Here is a 12,892-nt window from a genome sequence, read left to right as displayed (position 1 = left end):
CAGCCAGTTTTCAGTACACTCTTTTACTGTGCCAGTATCATAGACACAGGTTTGCAAACTACTGTTTTGCTGTCATTTAAAAGTGTGGAGATGATGCAAATGGCAGGAAATTACAGAAACAGCATGCTACAAGACTGCTGTTGCTCAGAATGATTGGAAAGCAAAAATAAATTAATAATGTTTTGTAGAAATAGGGGTAAATCAAAAATCAACAGTAGTAAAACACAATGAAATCAACAATTAGCAGAAACTTTCTTGCAAAAATTAAATTTAATTTGCTTAAATCTGTCTGATGCTGCCAAAACAATGAAATCTTGCTCAGGCAGAGGGGAAGACATTTCAAATGGCACGCCTTCCTTTCATTTCTGAGCTGTCAGTTGCAGTGACAGTTTTAACACCTCTGCAGTAGTGTGGGAGGAGGGGACTGTCAATTCATTTTGGACTACAAAAGAACACCTAGGACAAAGGCATCCAACTTAGCTACAACTCTGGCTGCCACTAGATAACTTCAAATTATAGTGTAAAGCAAGCTGTGAGCTAAACATAAATGAGGGTGATTTGCAACAGAAAAGAAGATGACCTCTTACAGAAGGAATACAAACTGACAGTAAGTCAAAGATTTCCCATTATATGTCAATGGCATGGGATTTCACAGTTACTTCCTTATATCTGGAATGAGTCATAAAAATGTTGTATCTTTCGGCTTTTCCCGGTTAGGGTTTGCCACAGTGGAACTCTGGCCTGCTAATGATTGGCAGTAGATTTTTACGTGCCGAGTTGCCAGCTCTGACGCACAACCTTCAACGAAGGTACGCCCATTCACGCATGTCTCCACACAGAAGACGCTCTAGCTGAGAATCGAACAGGACAACGTCATACTGTCAGGTGACAACGTTAGCACAGCACCACCACCGCGGTCTGGAATGAGTCATAGAAAGAAGGCTTGAAATGCTTTATGAGAAAGAGAAAGCTTGATGTATCAAGCCCCATCGGTAGCCATGTTGTGGTAAACAGGCTAAAATTACAAATAAAGCACTTAGAGTGATTTTGAGGTGTTAAAATAGGTCTGGAAACAAAGAGAGACTGAAAAAAAAACATATTTTTTTTAGTTCTAGGGTGGAGTTTTCCTTTAACTATCAAGCAAACAATGACACACTTACTATCACAAATGTGTTAAGAGTAGAATTAACATTCCAATATGCAATTATCAGAGCAGAATACGCATTTATTGAAAAAAAATATTAACTGTATAATATTTCAGAGAAAGAGATCAAACCTGGAAAACATTGGTGATTATTGAAAGGTTACTTTATTTTGGGGACAGATACAAGGAGATTAGAAACAATGAAGTTATGTTAATCAGGGAGATACCTGGCAAAATCTAAGGGTAGATATTAAATGATGAAATCATTATTTAGTTCCATAGACAATAGAAGATGAAGTAGGAGACTGGGGAATTAACACGAAGTTGGGAAAACAGAAAGGAAGAAAGTTTTACTTGCCACCTCCCAAAAAAAAAGAAAAGAATATTTGGACATTAGTCAAAAAAATGACAAATAAATATCAATATTTGATGGAGTGATGAAAACTCTGCATGGCTTAGAGGAGAATAAGCTACAGGGACCTGATAGGATACCACCAGCGATCATTAAAAAGTTGCAGGGGTTTCTTACAGTACTACTCAAGCAAATCATGAAGAAGGCATCATTTCAAAGGAGACAGGCAGTTGGGAGTCTGAATTGCAAGGGATAGAAAAGGAGCAGTATTCCATGAAACTCTGTGACCTACTTTACAGAGGCAAAGTAGGCTAATCTAATAGGGAGGCGGAAGCCAAATACACTCTGGCTAGGCTTATAAATGCCCTAGGGCAGATAGCCTAGTATCTACCTATGAACCTATGAATTCAATATTGGGGAAATACTGGAGGTGATGCTGAAGTTATGGCTTACAGAGCTCTTGGAAAAAAATGGCCTCTAGATTTATTTATTTATTATTTATGTGTGTATTTATTTATTTAACATTTGTTTACCAGGAAAGTTTAACTGGGACAAAGCCCATCTTCACTGAAGGCCTGGGGAGAAAAGCTTCAGATTGCTCCTCTACAAATGAATTGCAGTACAGATTTAGAATACATATATTCTGTCTAGCTAACTTGGCCATTTTCTTTGACTGGGCCACCATGGTGGTGGAAAAGGCTAACACTGTGGATATACTACCTTTGAATTTTAAAAAGCTTTTGATTTATTTCCACAGTTTAGGTACTGCACTAGACAACAAATTATGCTAAGCTTAGAAAAGAGGTTGTATATCAACAGTTCTGTTGAATTACACAGAAAATGGGAAGTTACATGCGGAACTCCACATTATTCATGGACTGTATACTTTCAATACAACTGACTGTCTTCTCGCTCCTTGAAAAATATATTGGATTAACATTTTTTTTTGCTGATGACACCAAGGTTGGGGGTGGTGAGTGATGACAAAGTAAATATAGAGACATTAGGAGATTGGAGACTTTGCCTAATATATGGAAAATTCACTTTAATCCATCCATGTGCATTATGTTACATGGCGATAACAAGTTATGAATAACTGACATTTCAATGGATATGTTATACACTGGATTCAACAATGGCTTTCAGATAAGGAATGACAGGAAATCATGTGTAAAGATGAAACACAGTGAGTCAAAGTGCTTTTGAGCTGACACAGGTGCTCCCCAAGAGTCTGTTTTGGAGTTTGGCACTATTTATTATTTTCATGACTGTGATGCCAACCTTATATACTTGTTGGATACAGAAGTCTGCAAATAATGCAAAGACAGAGACAATGGTGACCTCATTAACAGATCACAGGACACTTTGTAGATATTTAGACATGTTATAGGACTGGGTTGATAAAAATAATATAGATTCTAGTACTTAAAAAGTTTAGTTTTTACATGTGAAACATTTACTCATTTATGAAGTAGGGTTTTAGAACACAATGATGTTGGACTACAAGTGAAAAACACAATTTTGGGACAGATACTACTGATGTCATACTTAGAAAGTGCTATTTTTTTACTAAAACTATCTTTCAGGCTTATTACTTAAAATCAGTGTACTTTTACCTCTTATTAGAGCAATGTTAATTAAGCCCTATTTTTGATTACTTGTGGCAGTCTTTGTGTCTGGAAAGAATTCAAAGATACTATACAAAAAGAATATTTCTAGTAAGAATAAGTGTTGCACTGAAAGGCTGAGTGCTTTAAAATTGCAATCCATTTACATTATACTATAAAACTGGGATTTGATATGGGCTTTTAAAGTTTCTAAGATCAACAATAGGAACTGAAATCCTATGCCATTACAAGGGTACTAGATATAACAACAGCCTACTACACTTAAGAAAATCTATAAAGACAGATTTCTTTCATGACAGGACATCTAGATTATGGAACAAACATCCAGTTTACATCAGACATTCTGGAACCAAGAAGCAGTTCAAAAGTACAGTAGACTGACTGCTAGCAATCAATATTTCAGGCAAGACCTAAAGGAACTGGGCTTTATTAATAATCCATTTTGGGTGGTGAGCCTTTATTCACATTGAAACAATATGGATAACATATAAAGATGAATAAATCACAATATGTAGCCCTAGAAAAAAAAAAAAGTTTTCAGCGCATAAAACAAAATCAGCAAGAACACCATGGAGCAGAAGTACATAAAATCAACAAAATGCAGAAGTTAATTTTCAGGGAGATTAAATATAGAAACATATACAAAACATCAGGTAAATCACAGGCAGAAAATTGTACACAGCTCTAGAGAACTTAAAGGGAAAGAAAAGTCACATTGCTGGAGAGAAAAAAAAAGATAACTTATTAAGATGACACAGAGAATTAAAGGTATTTTCAAATGTTGTCATATATAGGGAATTTACCCTTTCTCACATGAAAACAGAAGAAAAAAATGATATGATATGGATGGGTCTATGTTCAGTCATCAAATGGAAAAATCTGCCATTCAGTGAAACTCCTCATGTGGGGGGCTGTGCCCCCCCCTGCTAATTCACACTACAGTGGGGAAAGGGGAAATTTCCTGATCCCTATCATAATGCAATCTTACTTGAATGGCTCGATAAACAGCATGTTCGATGAAACACGTCATTCAATGACTGAACATAGACCCAATATGGACATTTACTATCACAAGCTATGTTCCTGCGGAATGGAGAACAGCAACAGTTATTCACCTCCACAAGGGTGGCTTAGCAACAGACCTGGGTAATTATAGACCTAAAGTCTGACCAGCCTCATTTGTAAGGCCATGGAATGTGTCATCATGGACCTCAAAAATAAAGACATAGGCAACCTCCAAACCCTGGATCTGATCCAATTTGGCTTTGTTAAAAGCAGATCCTGCCTATTAAACCTGGTGGATTTCTTCAAAAATGTGACCAGGGCCATTGACGATTACAAATCTGTGCACACAGCACACCTCAACTTGGCCAAGGCCTTTGACACAATCCCACACTCAGGCATTACTGATAAAACACAGCAAAAATAAGGAAACTGGCAGCAAATCTAGCCTCTCTACAAACATAGTAACGGCAGCAAGAAAACAGTGTACCAGAGCCATGAGAAGTAATAAATCTGTTTATTCCGATAGTAAAAACTTTTGCAGTAGAACTGCTTCCTCAGGCATGAAGTAGCAGAATAAAAAACAAGTAAAAAGCTTATCCTTATGTAATACAACAAAAGAAGATAGCACAAGTAACATGGTAAATTAAACCATTATACAATTAAAACATTTAAATTCCCAGGAAATTTAAAATATACTTAGAAAACAACCTATATAAATCTATATACAATCATGCACACCAAACACAATGTTAGACCACTCAGTTGCAGATGGCATCACAGGGTGGGTACTTGGTGTGTTAACTGGATCTTTTATCACTTCCCTGTGCTGTCTGCTTTTGTTGTGTTATACAAGGATGAGCTCTTTAATTGCTTTTTATTCTGTTACTTCATGCCCGAGGAAGCAGTCCTACTGTTAAAGTTTTTACTAGTGGAATGAAGAGATTTATTACTTCTCGTGGCTCTGGTACACTCTTTTTTTTTTGCTGGCATTACTGATAAACTTAGCAAACTGAATGTAAATCTCTTTATTATGAGATGGCTTGCCAACTGGCTTACAAACTGGTTCACACACCATCAAAGTGGGTGACTTCACATCAACCAGCAGACCTGTCACCAGCGGGGTACCACAAGGGTCAGGGTTGGGTCCCTTACTGTTTGGTATATACTTCTCAGAAGTTCAGGCCACAACTAAGGGGCTATGGCTGACCAAGTTTGCAAATGACTGCAGACTGGGTGCAATTATCAAATGGCAAAATAATATCAGTATACTTCAGGAGGGTCTTACACAGATCAATGACCAGTGTCTTAGTCATGGTCACAAATTAAATGCAAAGAAATGCATCATCATTCCCTTTGGTAAAAACAATGTCCCTTCGCACTGTCAAATTAACAACAATACCGTATGTAACTATGAAGTGATAAGGGATCTGGGATTGCAAGTAGACTGCAACCTTAACTTTGACTACCATGTGCCCGTGGGCGCCTGCAGGCAGGTTTAAGGCCCCCCCCTGGATTTTCTTAATTTATCTGATGATGAATGATGAGTGTTGAAATCAAAAATGCACTGGTAAAACCACACATTTTTCAGTTTCAGCTTACTGTTTTTCCCATTAAACCTGCATTGCGGAGGTTTGGACTCCGGAGTAGATGCTGATATGCTTGCTATTGGAGGTTGCAGTCATATGATGCATGTTACGAGCAAGCCTCATTTCCTCCTCAAAATGCATCTCCCGCCTTTACGACCATTGACAGTTGCGCAATGTAGAGACAAGAGTTATCCAGATTGCCAGTGGCAGAGTGAACGAGATTTGTAAGTTTTTTTGTGCCTCTTTAGCTCAGAAAAATTATTGGATTCGGACTCGTGTGTGCGAATGTTGTGTAGTATTTCCTTTCAGAAAGAGGATATTTAAGCATATGGCTGAAAGGGGCATATTGTAGGAGTGGAGGATGTAGTGAAGCATTGCATTTGCTCATGGGAACTGCATGTTTAGGTGAGACATGAATACAGACTGGGAAGTTTTTAAAGACGTAGCAGTTTGGAAGAAAAAGTGAAGCCCAGGCAGTGAACAGTGCTGGTATCAGATTGTATGGCTGTTATACTCCAGTGCTAATTTTACTGCTGTTATATGTGTGCTACCTCCTGTACCAGTTCCGCGTGCTGACAGAATTTAAAAATATGTGTATACTACAACACTTAAGAAGCTGTCCTTATATGTCAGTGTGGTTTGGAAGCAAACAAATTTGGGTTAGAAAAACATGCTGCAAACAGAAAACAAATTGAAGATTATGCTTTGACCAAGAGTTCTTCCAAAATTACCAGAAAATCGGAAAATAAAAAAGTTAGAGTTATTTGTTAGCATTATTGTTTGTTAACTACACACTGCTTAGGTCATAGAGCTCACAGAATGCATTTAGATGGGGCTACAGCTCTGCTTTTACTTCATGTTCTTCCCTCTTACTTTCCCCACTCTGACCCATATTTCAGTGTATGTATCGCATGACTAGATCAGTTAATGGTGCACTTCCTCTGGAATAGCAGTAGCAAATGCAGGCATCCCAATATACTGCTGCATTCCTTTACACAAGTTACCAAAGCCTTCTGTGGGGCAGATATGACCACAGCACAGCAGAGATCCCAGAACTGCTAGCATTTTTTTATAAACTTAACAAGGAGTGGGTGTAGAAGAGTGTCAGGAGTGATTTATGACAGACGGGTACCAGTAAGAGTGAAAGGGAAGGTCTACAAGAGGGTAGTGAGACCTGCTATGTTATATGGGTTGGAGACAGTGGCATTGACAAAGAGGCAGGAGTCAGAGCTTGACGGGGCAGAGTTAAAGATGTTAAGATTTGCACTGGGTTTGACAAGGATGTACAAGATTATGAATGAGTATATTATGGTCAGCCCAGGTTGGAAGGTTTGGAGACAAAGCCAGAGAGGCAAGATTACGTTGGTTTGGACATGTGCTGAGGAGGGATGCACAGTATATTGGGAAAAAAGATGCTAAGGATGAAGCTGCCAGGTAACAGGAAAAGAGGAAAGCCTAAGATAAGGTTTATGGATATGGTGAGAGAGGACATGCAGGTGGTTGGTGTGACAGAGCAAGATGCAGAGGACAGGAAGAAATGGAAACAGTTGATCTGCTGTGGCGACCCCTAACGGGAGCAGCCAAAAGAAGAAGAAGAACAAAGTCATCAAGTGTAGGGCAGTCATTTAAAATGACTACCCCTTTGCTTTGGCAATGGACATCTTCTGTGGTGTGTGTGTGTGTGTGTGTGTGTGTGTGTGTGTGTGTGTGTGTGTGTGTGTGTGTGTGTGTGTGTGTGTGTGCATTGGGAGGAATAGCTACATATGCATGAATACTTATTTGAATTTGAATATGAATATTTGTGCATCTGTTAAAATACTCATGTTTTACAAGAGCTCCAGTTCTGTAAGGTGGACTGGTCTTTAGCAGAGGGTAACGTTTAAAGTAACTGAAAAGGAACTTATGATGGAGATATTGAAAACTGTTTACTAGTTATTAAAGATGCAAGCAGATATTCTTCTGAAGAAAGGGATAATTTTGCAGATATACACTGATACAGGCTTGGATAGGTGTATCAGAGAGATGAAAATAGGTATCTGCAGGAGTACAAATATGATTCCATCTATCACATTTTGACATGTATAACTTTAAAGATTTATGTTTTATTATACAGTGGTGTGGGTTATGCAGTTAAAACGCCAAAGTCACAGAGATGGGAAGGAAGACAAATTGTATCTTTGAACAACAGTTCTGTAAGCATAAATGAAGGGACTTGCAGTGATATAACATGCAAAAATAACACATATGGACATGACATTTGACAGCCAGCCCAATGTAAAAAATTGCTGTTAGAGCAAACTTCACTATAGGTTTTTTTGCACTATTTGTGTATCAGCTTACACAAAGTCATACATTTTGTTGCAGGTGCCATGACATGGCCTTATTTTTGGTAGCTTATGGAGATTTTACCAGTTGAAAAAAGGTCTGTCAGGACTTCACTGCAAGCAGGGTTGAAGAGTGGGAAGGATTGTATTAGTAAACTTACTTTGTCACTCAGTTTACTGGAGCTGATTGTAACTTACAGAAGACAAGGATTACAACTGGAAATGTTACTGATGTCCATAATGACATCATTACCCCTGTTATCTCTGGATAACTCCATATACAGGGCAGTCACAATGTTTTCTGCTATTGTGCCCAAGTCTAACTGCGTCATTAAATTCTCTGTGCTGTCAGTATTTCTGTGAGAGTGAAACTTTTTTTCTTATTATGTACAGCCCGTAATTACTTTCACAGATTTAGGCCATTAGTCTCAGAGGATGCTCAATCCAAAATTAAAACAGTACTGATTTTGTGAACTTTAATTGTACTTTGACTTAGGAATGGGGTACATTCCTGTCACAGTATTAGAAACCCAAAAGATTTGTTCTATCCACTTTCTAAGGAGGTGGGATTTATATGTGTGACTCATACCTCTCAACTGTACAGATTTTCACAGAATGTCCAGATTTTTGCTTTACATTTTTTGGTCTATTCCTCATAAAATTTTGTATTTTTTTTGGATGAGCTAAGGATTAAAGTTAATAAATAATTACATGCGTTTCAGTTTCATACTTCATATCTTTCAGAAAATGCATTCCAACACAAAGTCTTTTATTCTAGCAACTTTCTAAATGTGTCCATAGTTTAGGGCCTTTATCTCCAGCATTATAACAGGCTTTGTCCAGATTACTTGTGCTAAGAGACAGACAGGTATTGTGTGTGTGTGTGTGTGTGTGTGTGTGTGTGTGTGTGTGTGTGTGTGTGTGTGTGTGTGCGTGTGTGTGTGTAAGAGGAAGGTAGTATACCCCTCAGCTATCCAGGTTTTACCCATATTCCACCTAAAAAGGATTGCAGTTGCTAAATAGTAACAGACATTTTGAGTTTTAGGGGTCATATCCTTTAGAAAAATGCATACTAACACACACTAACACAAATCCTGTTATTCTAGCAATTTTATAAGTTCCTGAGAGCTCAGTATTTATAATCTGTCCCTATTTATTTTAGGCTTTGTCCAGATTTCTTATACTAAGAAGTTGAGGTGTGTGTGTGTGTGTGTGTGTGTGTGTGTGTGTGTGTGTGTGAGAGCCTAGAGTGAAATGCAGAGTTAGTAGGTGGAATTTATTTTCAAGTGTGTTTTCAAGGAAATGTGAGCTTCAAGGGGAAGAGAAGTTTACTGCAGCTCATGCTAAGTCTGCTTAAAATGTGCAACTGTTTTGTTTAGCAAATGGTAACACTGTTGTGGTATAGAGTTTTAAAGCAGTGTTAGTAGCACAACAGGTAGAAAACTTGTATCTTGATGCAGAGAGCTATAAGTTCTACTCCCACGGCATGCAGATTTGTATTTGAAGGGGGTGGGTGCTGCAGTCCTGAGTATGTCTTCCTTTGGATGAACTATGAACCTGTTTTTCAGCTTGCCACCCATTCCCTGTTGCAATACACCAGCTTACCATTTCTTTTAATGTAACATAGGCAATTTATTCTTCAAGGGTAACAGGCACTGAATTTGTAAATGAAACATTGAAATATAAATTTGCTTTCTAGCAACAATCTCTTCATTGGTTTCATATCTCTTTAATGTGGAATTATTCAGTTGACTTTTACTTCTGCACAGATTCTGCATATTGATTGACATTGGTGGATTGCATGACAGAAGTTTGAGTGGCCCTTTATGGTTGAAATGTTCTGAATTGGGCAGTTTGTCATTATTGGTTTATATGATTTGTTTCATTGCTTAAAAGGAAAATGTTCAGAACTATACATTTAAAACACACTAACAAGTGGCACTGTATTATACAAGGGATATAATTCAATTATTATATATTATAATTAATACAATCAGGAAGGTGAATCAAAGCACTTTTGCATGGTTCTAAAAATGTGTGCAAGGAGCCTATGATCTGAAAACAGCCCAAAGGTAAACTTACCCTGCCACTGGCCAGATGCATTTTCTTTGAATGTGGGTTTCAATGCTGTTTCAGTGAACATGGGTTTCAAAGGTAGAGAAGTTTTAATGCCAAGTCTGTTTTCATTGTAAGACTATTGCTTTGTTTAGGTTTAGTAAATGTCTATCAGTGTTTGTGCTATAAAATTTGAAATAAAAGTTGTAAATTAAATCCTAATATCTGTAATCACTGTAGAAGTAAAGCATAAAACAGTATGCACAGTGAGAGATTTGAACAGTGTCTATGGCAAATAGGGAGAAATAGCCAAGTAATGGAACACTGGAATGGCTGCATGGGTGGGCAGAGGCTGTGTGGGTGGGGCTCTGGGGTTGCAACCCCCCTGCAAAAAATCCTGCGGCCTCCCTTGCATGTGCCTACTGTAGTAAGGAACTAAATGATATCAGTATACTTCAGAAGGGTCTTACACAGACCAATGACTAGTGTCTTAGTCACAGTCTCAGACGAAATGCAAAGAAATGCATTATCATTCACCAGTAAAAACAATGTCCCTTTACACAATAAATTAATAACAATACCCTATGTAACTATGAAGTGGCAAGGGATCTGGGATCACAAGTAGATTGCGACCTTAACTTTGACCACCATAGTGTCTACTGTAGTAAGGAAGGCTTTCAACGTAGCACACTTGATTAGCAAAAGCTTCACCTCTATAGCAAATCAGGTTATAACCCCTCTATACTAATCAGGCCCATAACTGAGTATAATACCCCTTTTGGCATGTACCATACAAAGCACCTGTAGCAATTGGAGAGACCTCAGAGGTTTCTAACAAAGAAGATCAAGGGACTCCAGCACGTGCCTTGCATAGACCGACTAAGATCCCTGTCACTATACTCAGTATTGTATAGACTTCTTAGGGGAGACTTATGCCTGGCTTACAGAGAAATCTCCCACCCAAACCTAAAGAATTTGCTGGACATCTAAATCAAACAGGACTAGAGCCGCCCATTCCAGGGACCTAAATATGGTCTGTGACTAGAATAGGATGTGCTGGAGGAACAGATTTGTCTCCCAGCTATAGCTGCATCTTTGGAATAGTCTGCCAATTCATGTGAAGCAGAGGAACTCTATGACACTGTTGAAAAGGAACCTGGATGAATGGATGGGGCATTGTAAATTCTTACCAGTGATAGCGCCAACAACCCTGCTGGACATGGGCAGTCATTACTAAATACAATCCTGGGTATTAAAAACAGTATCATTGATATTACATTGGGATGAAACGGCTAGGTTTGAAATTACTTCTGGCTATGATACTATTAGAAAAATATGAAAGTAAGGCTAAAAGAAATATAATGGAAGTAAAATAGGATAAAAAAGTAAACAAAAGGAATATAATTTAATCTTCATATAGGAGGTACTTCTCACAGACATGGTGATAGATAAGTGCAATGAATGATGGGCATTTAACGCTAAGATGGTTGGCCACCTTTAAAAAGACTGGAGTGCACAAAACTATGGTTTACAATATGGCATGCACATACTTTGAGCTAGACACTAGAGATAGGTAGAACTAATATGTTTATAGTCTCTTACAGACATTTTTTCGTATGCTGTATGTAAAGTCATAACAAATTATTATTACAAATATTTCTGTCACTTTTAAATTATAATGTTCAAGTACAACTTTCAATGTTGACTTCAATATTTAGACAGCACCTCTAGATGGAAAATGGTTAGAATTTTACCAATCCTTTTAACCAATAGTTTTCTTTATTATTCTAAAATTCCAGCCTTCTATTATCAGAAGAAAATAAATACCTTGCATGCCTAATATGAGAAAGTAGCATCAACAACTGAGCTAGACGTGTTGATTGTTGCTGATGCGGAATTCCACTTTTAGCTATAAACCACACTAAGGCATCTGTCGTTGCATTGAGCAGACTTTGCAGTTTTTGTCTGTTCTCAGAACTGCTTTCTCTGGTAAGAGGAAACACACCTGAAAGAAACATAATTTATAATTAATAAACTGAATAATAATAAGATATGACACCAAAGTGCAGTAGGATACACAAATATGAACCTCATTAAGCACTATTGAAAACTGAGTGGTGTTCCCTCCTGTGACACAATAGTCATAGAATATCTGACTCAAAGAGAGTTTTCGAAGACTGTGGCTACAGTGAGTGCATAAGCTAGTAATCACTGCTGGCTGAAGCACAAATGATATGCAACCCAGTTTCTCTGTAATACCTGTCTTTGTGACATGACTATTAATCCTTCCACAAGGTGATACATTTCACATATAACCCATGCAAACATAAGTAATCTGTTGAAGAGCAAAACAAAATAAAGGGTCAGTCATTGTTGCATATGTTCAAAACTGCACGGAGAACATTCTAAACTTAACAGATACACACTTGTACACTCATGTCATATGTATCATTTTAGATATCCTTTGTTGACTGGATAGTCTCGCTAGACTAGTGGTCTCTTTTCAGGGTAGATATGACAATGAACTATGTGTAAAAGAGTATAAGTAGTACATGCAATATAAATGCAATATAAACTGGAAGTGAAGTTTGGAACAGACAAATTTGTCACAGGACGACATTGGTATGAATAGAGTGGGGGAGTGGGGGGGCGTTGGATGTAGGAAGATAGGTATGCTAGGTAGTGAGGGTAGGGAGTGGGTAGGAAAGAGTTAAGTTGGGAGCTGGGAGAGGAAGTGAGGTAAGGCATAAGGGTGGGTCTTAGGGGGTTTTGTAGGGGAAACTGGTATGAGTAAGCAC

The 12,892-nt window shown here is 38.0% G+C and overlaps 1 protein-coding gene across 3 annotated transcripts in view; it reads right to left on the bottom strand.

The window, feature by feature from the left end:
• The window catches only part of ESR2 (estrogen receptor 2), a 2,041,892-nt gene that overhangs the window by 119,527 nt on the left and 1,909,473 nt on the right, over positions 1–12,892 (bottom strand). For all 3 annotated transcript variants that reach the window (XM_044074389.1, XM_044074391.1, XM_044074390.1), the window contains one exon: positions 11,922–12,099. In XM_044074389.1, the coding sequence (XP_043930324.1) occupies positions 11,922–12,099 (178 nt within the window). The remainder of the gene's footprint in view (positions 1–11,921; positions 12,100–12,892) is intronic.

The sequence above is a fragment of the Protopterus annectens genome, chromosome 6.part0 (assembly GCF_019279795.1).
Source record: "Protopterus annectens isolate FY-2018-M chromosome 6.part0, PAN1.0, whole genome shotgun sequence".
NCBI lineage: Eukaryota > Metazoa > Chordata > Ceratodontiformes > Protopteridae > Protopterus > Protopterus annectens.
Note: the sequence above shows the minus strand (reverse complement) of the source record. Positions and strands in the feature narration are given on the sequence as shown.